Genomic DNA, 10106 nt, shown 5'->3' on the forward strand with positions numbered 1-10106 from the left:
TGCACCGGTATAAAGCAGATCAAAGCCTGTGTGGAACTGGTCCTGGCTGCAGGGGCAGAGGATTCAAGAGTGATGCACAGATGTCGATTCAGAACCCCTGCACTATGACCTGCCCTTACGGGCCATAATTGGGAATACACAGACTATATAGGCTTATGCAGGCCAAGCTCTTTCCTCTTTGCTTGTGCTGTGTGTTTATTATAATCACACTGAGTTGCCAGAAAACTCTGAAAATCATCCCTAACCTTTAGAACTGATTTGACACAAAGTAATTGAGCAGTGGCCTCATTTCTGGTGTTGCCTCAGCACTGACCTGCCATGGAGAACACGATAAAACAGGTGCCTGTCTCTGAGATGCTGAACAAAGGATTACTGTAAAAAATTAATCTATATTGAAAGGAAGTATTTTGAATGTGTAGTCAGAGAACTTACCTTCTTGCACCTCACCCTCCCCACCCACCGCCACCTTCCCTTTAAAGTAAAGGTGAGGTTTCTCTTTTTCTCTCTTGCATGTGTGAGTCTAGCAAATGGGCTGATATGCCAGCTGCTCTAAATGCATTCTGAGTCTCATCATTTCAGGATTCCTTTCCTGTGGTGTAATTCCACTGCATGCCAAGGTGATCGCCTGGCCTTCACTGCATCGCCCTGTGCAAATCAGGTCATAGCTGATAGATGAGTAATAAATGGTCTGTTTTCTAATCCAGAGGCAACCTGTTTTCTGTCAACAATTACGTATCATGGTTTGGGCTTCCTGGCGTTTATGCTATAGTCGTGATTGAGTTTTGATATAATGAGTTCTTATTGATGTATTGTTCATCAAACATGTACTCTGTGCCACAAATACTATTTTGTACACATTATCCTGGATGTCCACTACCTTCTGGTTATTGAACTAGTTAATTTTTATAGCCAAAATCTTGTGACTCTCAATTATCTTCATTTTTGTTGCAATCTTTTCATTTTTAAGAAGTATACTGCGATACAAGGGAATTTGATAAATTGCTAAGGGTTAACCAGCTAACACTGGGTGGAAAAATAAAAGAGCTTAGATGCAAATTTGTCTTTTACACATTGGTGCCCATATTACTTTACCACAATATCTAACGTTTGCCTTAAATTTTTCATTTTATTTTTCCAAATGGTTCATAAGTGGATATATTTTGCCTATAGTTGAGGCCCTATGTAAAGCCGTCTAAACAAGCTGTGGAAGGAAGTTACCATGAGGACAGCAGGAGGAAAAGCCACCTTCTTGTCAGTACACATTGTCTTTTATTAAAAATGAGAATTTTTGCCCTGTATGGTCCTGAAATATTTTTTAAAAAGCATGGACTAGAAAAAGAAGTTTAGAAAATAACTTTTTCTAACTTTGAGAGAACTGAAAGCCTTCCAAAACATTTTTGATTAAGACATACTTTCTAAATTAATAGTTCATTTTTAAGTGTCTTAAAAATCCAAATTCATCATCTACATTTTTTTTAAAAAATATATTTTATTGATTTTTTACAGAGAGGAAGGGAGAGAGAGAGTTAGAAACATCGATGAGAGAGAAACATCAATCAGCTGCCTCCTGCACATCTCCCACTGGGGATGTGCCCGCAATCCAGGTACATGCCCTTGACCGGAATCGAACCTGGGACCTTTCAGTCCGAAGACCGACGCTCTATCGACTGAGCCAAACCGGTTTCGGCCATCATCTACATTTTTATTTAAAATTTTCTGCCTCTTGCTATTGACCATGAAAATCTATTCCTTCAAATTTCATGAAATTAATTTAGGTAGAATAACATCCAAAATTCAAATCAGGTTTTATGATATTTATTAATTTATTGGCATTTATTCACCTATTCAACTAAATTTTCTTCCATTTTTTTTAAAGCAAGCCCAAGATTCTTCTTCTTTTTTTTAAAAAAAAATATTTTTATTGAAGGGAAAGGAGAGAGAGATAGAGATAGAAACATCAATTTTGAGAGAGAATCATTGATTGGCTGCCTCCTGCATGCTCCCCACTGGGGATTGAGCTCACAACCCAGGCATGTGCCCTTGACCAGAATCAAACCCAGGATCCTTCAGTCCTCAGGCCGACACTCTATCCACTGAGCCAAACCAGCCAGGGCTCAACCACATTTGTATTGAACAGTAAACATTTTATTATTAATGCTAATTCAATAATTATTAAAAACAAATCACAACATGAATTAAAATATAGGCATAGACATGACAAAATTATGCAAATATGCAAGACTAATTGTTGAGAACACTTTTTCTCAAGGAATTATTCTCGTAGATTTTTGTTTTATTACAGATTTCCAGAAGTACTTAATTAAAGTAGTGAAGGATGAATTCCAAAATCTCTAGAAACAGTTCTCTTGCAATTTCTGACTTCATAAAAGTTTTCCATACAATGAAAGACAGTGTTCCTAAAAAATAGTAAAGATATTTATGAGTTGAGATAAAATTTATTTCTTTAGACATTCTGTTGTAGTGATTTATAACAATGATTCTAATGTTTTTTCATTACTTATGAAATCAGCACAATAAGAATTTTCAAAAGTTAAAGTGTTTTTTACCTGTATACTTATGCACAATGTGCAAAAGATTTAGAGTAAGCAGGACGCTTCTCTGAAAGCCAGTAAAGTCACTGATGAAGAGGGATCGGTCCCCACTAAGAAGCACTCGTGTGGGCAGAACTTTCTGGAATTCATAAGTTCTAATCAAAGTTGTAGGAAAGAGGGGTGGGGCTAAATAATCCACAAGCAAAGCCCAATTTCTTCCAAAATCTGCTTCTTGTTTAGAATAATACCTTAACCTACAAGACAAGGGGTGGAGGGAAGTTCCCATTTATAATTAGTCAACTCAGAATTTTGCAAACTCAATTTCAAAACAGATATTTTGTTCAAAACTACATCCTACTACTTTTTAGAATATGGATTGTAGAAACTGGCTGTTGATTTTAGCTCTTAGATTTGAACATTTGAAAAGATTTCATTAGAATTTTAAGTCTGGAAATTACCATCCCAGAAAATGGCTTTAGTAGAATACTTTTCCCTTTTCATAAATCCTGCTCCATTTGCATACATGCTGAAATGTGACCAAGTCTCATTATTTTAAAACTAGAGGCCCGGTGCACAAAATTTGTGTGCAGGTACGGCCCCGAGGCCTGGCCTGCAATCAGGGCCATCTTCCCCAGGTGCCCACAGCCGGCCCTGCCCCCTGCTGCCACCCACCCCTGGTTCCCGTTCGCCATCGGGTGATCGATACCTGATGGCCAGGGGAAGGGACCGAGAGGGGGTCAGTGTGCCTCATAGTGACTGGTCCAGCGGTTATTCTGGTCATTCTGCTGTTAGGGTCAATTTGCATATTACTCTTTTATTATATAGGATGTAAAGAGATATTCAAAGAAGATTAGCAAAATTTCTGCTGAATTTTGATATTTTTAAAGGAACATGTGATTTCCATTTCAGGTAACCACTAAACAATAAATAGCTTACAGACTATTTTTCTTACTTCTTAGGTAGCTTGGTTGTTTTTTTTTCTGATAAGTCCCCCTTATCTGAAGTTTCACTATCCACAGTTTTCGTTACCTTTGGTTCAAAAATATTAAACAGAAAATCCAAGAAATAAACAATGGTTAAGTTTTAAACTGTGTGCTGTTCTGGGTAGCATGATGAAACCTCTCCATGTTCCACTCCATCATGGGAATGTGAGTCATTCTTTTGTGCAGCATGTCTAAGCTGTTTATCTCTGTACAGGTTAGTCACTTAACAGCCATCTGGGTTATGAGATTGACCGCTATAGTATCTCAGTGCTTGCATTCCTGGTATAAATCCCATGTGGTCATGGTTTATAATCCCTTTTTTTATGTGGCTGAATCCTGTTTGCCAGTATTGTGTTGAGGATTTCTGTGTATGGATCTTTGAATATCAGTTTGCAGGATACATAGTTTTATAAACAGAAGAGCTATAAGGGTGAAAGCATAGTCTTTGGAGTTAGACAACCCTTGACATAAATCTTCCTGACACTATCAATCTGTGTAAACTTCAGAAGAGTTACTATCTATAAAATTTATTGTTGTAAGAATTGACTGAGAGATGAGAAGAAAATCCATAGTTCAGATTCTGTCATGCAGCTATTAAAAAATATTCATGTAGGTATAGGTTGACACCTATGCAGACAGCCATGTAAAAAAGTTAGAAGTTCAGGATATAAAGTATGTTAGTAAATATGTTAGTAAAAAAATAATTAACTTTTGTACTTATGTGTCTACTAAGATCAACAAGAGGTGTTTTCCCCTGAGGCGGTGTGTGAAAAAAAGAGGCACATACACATTTAAACTTACTCATCAAACAATTCATATGGATATTATTTTGCCTCAGGTTATTTATAAATTTGATCTATTGAAAATTAATCAAATATTTCCAAATTAGTCACATTCAATAGTTTGGAATAAATGCAATGAGCATAAAAATAACAAAACAAATAAGCACATAATAGAAATTAAATCATAAACAAAATCTGCAGTATCCTTAAATTTTAACCACTTGAAGTAGTGTCACACTTTCAAGAATAAAAACAAGTTTTCTCATCTCTAGGAGAAGACAAAGTAACATGTTGTCATCAAAGCATTTTCAGACTTCCTCCATCCATCAACAAAAACTTGCCTCAGAGAAATGGTTTGGGAAGAGAGTTTGGCAAGTCTCCAATCAGTGCCATCTTTCGAAAGTCAGTCCTTTAGGAACTGGCCATTAGGAACTGGGGCCCATTGTATAAACAAGTTTCTAACGAAAATTGATAGCTATCTTACTTGAGTATTCTCATACTGGTAACTCAACTAACTTAAAATCCACGAATCCCTGAACTCTCCATCTCCTAATAACCCAATTCACTAATAACCCAAAACTAGACGAGAAAAGTGTTCTGCTCAGTGATACTGGGCCTGCCAGACGTAGTTCTCCTTTCCTATAAATGCAGTAAATTCAACTTTGTTGTTTAATTTCAGACATTGAGGGTTGCTCTCATCATCCTCTGAGAGTTGATAATAAAAATGCAATTTTCTAGAAGAATTTCATTTTGCATGTGATTGGGAATGTTTGCAAAAATATTGTTTTATAAACTATTTTCTCTAAACTATAATGACTTGATCTCAATTACAATCTTTAGGTTGCAACCCCCTCTCTACTTGCTTGACCAATAACCTCAAGTTTCATTGGCAGTCATAGAAATAGCCAAGCAGCCGAGTCACAACAAAAAAGATGTGATGATGGCTACAATTCCAATTTATTTCACAGAATGCCAAGAGGATGAAGTTTTCTGTGGACCAATTTGAAAATCATCTTTGAAGCAATACGAAGAGCAAACATATATAGAACAACATGACTCCTAAATCTGTTGTTTATATCTTAATTGAATATGTGATCAGTGGGGAAGATAAAATTAGGCGGTTAACAAGAAGGCCTCAAGCATGTGTGCCTGTGCTTATACGTGCTTTTTAAACCAGTCACTCATCCTTTCCTTCTTTCTACACCAGATCTCACTCTGGATGCCTGATACTACCCCAAATATAGTGTCATTCACTTCCAGACCAAGTCATGCTGCCTCATTCAACCTCATTTGCTATAAAATTGGGAGACTTTTAACGTCATTTTAGCTCTTCAGTATGATAACCAAGATGCCTCTTGGATAGCTCCTTCCAAATATGTGTTAACCAAGTTATTTTCTCTGATCAAAATGATGCAGAGATCATATAATTATTTGTCATTACACTCCCTGGTTTATAAACACCGGTTTGGGTAAAACAACCTTTTGTGTTTGTCTTCTTGGACTTCTGGCTTGATTTTGATTTATTGCTTTTTATTTTGTTATACTTTATAATGCAAATCTGCTTTTTCCCATATTTTTCCTTCCTACTCGTAAAACACTTTTTACTTTATCCAGTAAAACATTTTCTTGTCAGTTTTTTCTTTATCTGTAATACCGCGCCCCCCCCCCCCCATAGTTGACATATTGGTAAATAGGTTAATTGAAAAACACTTCAATGAAAAAGGTAATGTAAGATGAAAATATTGTTACCATGTAAAAACAAAATAACCTTAGATCCATTCTTACCTGTTGTGAAAATTTTTATGAGCAACCTCCAAGGATGAGACATGTGCAGCCCATAAGTACTTCAGCAGGTCATCAAAACTACTAGAATTGGACTTTAAATGCTGTCCAAGAAGAACAAGGTTATATTATTTAAGCAATGATAACTGTCTCTCTTCCTGAAAAATCAATTCTATTTACAAATATAATTTTCAACATCTAAATAAGGGGAGTTTTTTCCCCTAAAAGTTAAGATATGAAAGATTTAATGCTTAAAAGTCCCTAAAAGCTAAATATTACTTATATTAATTACTAGTGATGCTGAACTCATTTGAAAGCAATAAACCATGTGTTTTAGGATTTTATACTGTTCAGAACCAGAGCTTTAGTATTTTATTGTATTTTGTTTACTTGTTGTTCTCTGGCCATATAATGAACTTTCCACAAAGTCTTAAGAGTCAGAAATGGGCCCTGACCGGTTTGGCTCAGTTCATAGAGCGTCGGCCTGCTGACTGAAGGGTCCCAGGTTCGATTCCAGCCAAGGGCATGTACCTTGGTTGTGGGCACACCCAGTAGGGGGTGTGCAGGAAGCAGCTGATCGATGTTTCTCTCTCATCAGTGTTTCTAACTCTCTATCCCTCTCCCTTCCTCTCTGTAAAAAATCAATAAAAATATATTTTAAAAAAAGAGTCAGAAATGGGGCAAATGGGAGGAGTAAGAGTATTTTGTCTAATTATATGAAACTAGAGGTCCAGGGCACAAAAATCTGTGCACTTGGAGGGGGGGACCCTCAGCCCGGCCTGTGTCCTCTTGCAGTCTGGGACTCTTCTGGGGATGACCACCTGCTGGCTTAGGCCTGCTCCCCGGGGGATTTGGCCTAATATGGCAATCAGACATCCCTCTGGCAGCCTGGCCGCCCTCGGGGGATGTCCACTTGGCAGCGGGGAGCAGACCTAAGCTGCAGTCGGACATCCTTAGCACTGCTGAGGAGGCAGGAGAGGCTCCCACCACCACCGCTGTACTGGCAGCCATCAGCCTGGCTTTATTTACCTTCTATAATTGAAACTTCATTGCTGTCACTGGAGCTGAGAGCTGGGCTCCTGCTTACTCCAGCTCTGAGGCCACAGCCTGCTGAAAGGAGGTATCTGGGGTTTGTTTAGCTTCTATAATTGAAACTTTGTTGCTCTCGGAGCTTAGAGCCAGGCCTTGGCAGGCGGGGAACCTTGGCTTCCTCCATCACTGGAGCAAGCAAGCCTCCTGCTTGCTTCAGCTGCATGGCTGCCGGCCACCATCTTGGTTGGGTTAATTTGCATATTGTACTGATTAGCCAATGGGAGGGATAGCGAAGGTATGGTCAATTACCATGTTGTCTATTATTAGATAGGATATAAAAATCTGTAGAGGGAAACTTGTTTGGTTTTGGTCATTTACTCTTTCACCCATGGGACTTTACTTTAGATATCAATATTTGATACTGATTGTCAAATGATTGTTTCAGTCAAGTTATATCCTATATAATGAAAGCCTAATATGCAAATTGACCGAATGTCAGAACGACCAGTGGAACGACAGGTTATATGGTGCACACTAACCACTAGGGGGAATACATTCAATGCAGGAGCTGCCCCCAGCCTGCAGGCCCCAGGCCAGCCAAGGTAGGTGCCAGTGGAGTCCCCCTGATTGCCCTGCCAGTTGCCCCACATTGGGAGGCGACCTGCAGCGGCAGTGATGGGGGGTAGGGCTGGCAAGTGGGAGGTGCCAGGCTGGCCAAGGCAGGTGCCAGCAGGGCCTCTCCCCCTCCCCCGATTGCCCCACCAGTCACCCCACAGATTAGCTCTGATCACTGGCGAGGCCTAGGGAACATACCCATGCACAAATTTTGTGCACTGGGCCTCTAGTTTGTTTATAAAGAGAGTTGAAATAATCTGATCAAATTCACCATAACCTATATTATATATGTATTTCTATATAGGTTTTTGCATAGTTGGCCCTGAAATTATAATAAAAGAGAACACTTTATGCTCTATTAGATCATAATTCTCATGTGTTTGCATATAATTCATTTGGTGTGAGAAAAGTGGATAGGGCAGCCTCAATACTCAATGGGTAATGAGGGTGCTAATGTGATATGATGTTATTCAGTAATCAACTCATTAATATTTCTGTCATTATAATAAATATTTTAATATTAAGAACTTAATTCTTTAAGAACTTGTTCAATGCCTAAAAAACTCTACATTAAATATATTGTTCAAAAATTGTCTGATGACCCCCAAAAAGTATTAATTAAATTACTAAAAAACAAAAGAAAACAAAAGCCACACACAAAACCTGGTAAAATTCATTCCACTTTTTCATTGCTTCTGGAAAGGATGAATGACAGCTAGAAACATTAAAACAAAAACTTGTCCAATCCTTGTATGGTGGCAGCAATGTGACATTGTCTGATGGTATCTCCATTATGCCAGAATCAATTGCAGCAAGGAAGGGCATTGCAGAGAGATAAAAATTAAGGTCTGTGTAAACAAAAATTATGATTAATATTATTAGCATACAAAAGAGGTTGCTTTTGAAGTAAAGAAATCTATCATGAAGGTAAACCCACAGATTGGGAAACATGGTAAACCTTAAGCAGTAGTTCTGGGCACTTCAGAAACTATCAGAAATTTCCCTTATTCTCATATGCAACTTGAATGTGCTTCTCTTAAGGATCCTGCTCTCCTAAAGCAGAATGGATTTATGCTGTGGATTTATTACTTTAAAACATTAAAAGATAATAATGGCATTTAATGTGCCCTTACCAGGGCTGGGGATCAAGCCTGCAACCAAGGTACAGGTCCTTGATGGGGATCAAACCCAAGATGCTTCAGTCCACAGGCTAATGCTCTATCCACTGAGCCAAATCAGCTAGGGCTGAATTAATTTGTTTTGAAAAAGCAGTAATTCTGGTGTTTGTTTTTGTTCCTCTATTTGGGATTCAGGGTTAAATTGATTTTTTGTGGAAAGGTCATCAATTTGTGATTTGACTTTTACATTATACTCACCAGCCCACCAAATGTCTATAGAGATGCACAGATGATCCCCAGACTTATGGCCACAGTCTGTTCTTTGGGTGGGGTCAGCTAATCTGCCTGGAAAAGAGGGAAGCCAGATTCGGGTTTACTGGACCATTTTGAAACTGTAGATTAAAAAAAATAAGAAACAAACAAACAAACATGCTTGCCTCTGGTCATTACATATTCTGAGGAATTTTTTTTCTTATCTTCCCATGGCAAGAATACATCATTCTCAGTAGCCTTTACCAAAAAGTGTTTTTTGGTTTTTTTTTGTCATTCACATTTTTTTCAAGAATAAAATTAACTCTATTTTTGTTATTATTCAAACTCAAATTTCTACTATCAACTTACTCCATTTTCCAATTATATTATTTCTGTAGCAAAAGTTAGGTATTTCCTGTAATCCCAGCATTTCCTTCTCTCTATCCTGTGGTTCCACTGATCGTTCTGCTGTTCAGTCAATTTGCATATTAGACTTTTATTATATAGGATGTAACTTGACTGAAACAATCATTTGACAATCAGAATCGAATCATGATATCTAAAGTAAAGTCCCATGGGTGAAAGAGTAAATGACCAAAACCAAACAAGTTTCCCTCTACAGATCTTTATATCCTATCTAATAATAGACAAACATGGTTATTGACCGTGACTTCGCTACACCTCCCATTGGCTAATCAGCTTGATATGGAAATTAACCCAACCAAAATGGCAGCCTGCAGCCACACAGCTGAAGCGAGTAGGAGGCTTGCTTGCTCCAGTGATGGAGGAAGCCAAGGTTCCCCGCCTGCCGTGGCCCGGCTCTGAGCTCTGAGAGCAACAAAGTTTCAATTATAAAAGTTAATTGGAGGAGGAAGTCATATGATTTTATTTTATTAAATCTTTATTGTTCAGATTATTATAATTATTCCTCGTTTTTTCCCCCATAGCTCCCCTCCACCCAGTTCCCTCCCCCCCCTCTGCCCTTACCCC

The 10106-nt window shown here is 38.2% G+C and overlaps 1 protein-coding gene across 1 annotated transcript in view; it reads right to left on the minus strand.

Annotated features, from left to right (window-relative positions):
- Window positions 1-2213: 2213 nt before the first annotated feature.
- The window catches only part of LOC102768897 (protein LEG1 homolog), a 9529-nt gene continuing 1636 nt past the window's right edge, over window positions 2214-10106 (minus strand). The window contains exons 2-6 of the mRNA XM_015557791.1: window positions 9123-9209; window positions 8410-8594; window positions 6103-6203; window positions 2568-2806; window positions 2214-2417 (exon numbers count right to left, since the gene is read on the minus strand). Of these exons, the coding sequence (XP_015413277.1) occupies window positions 2317-2417; window positions 2568-2806; window positions 6103-6203; window positions 8410-8594; window positions 9123-9209 (713 nt within the window). The 3' untranslated portion in view covers window positions 2214-2316. The remainder of the gene's footprint in view (window positions 2418-2567; window positions 2807-6102; window positions 6204-8409; window positions 8595-9122; window positions 9210-10106) is intronic.

This window comes from Myotis davidii, unplaced genomic scaffold, assembly GCF_000327345.1.
Source record: "Myotis davidii unplaced genomic scaffold, ASM32734v1 scaffold147, whole genome shotgun sequence".
NCBI lineage: Eukaryota > Metazoa > Chordata > Mammalia > Chiroptera > Vespertilionidae > Myotis > Myotis davidii.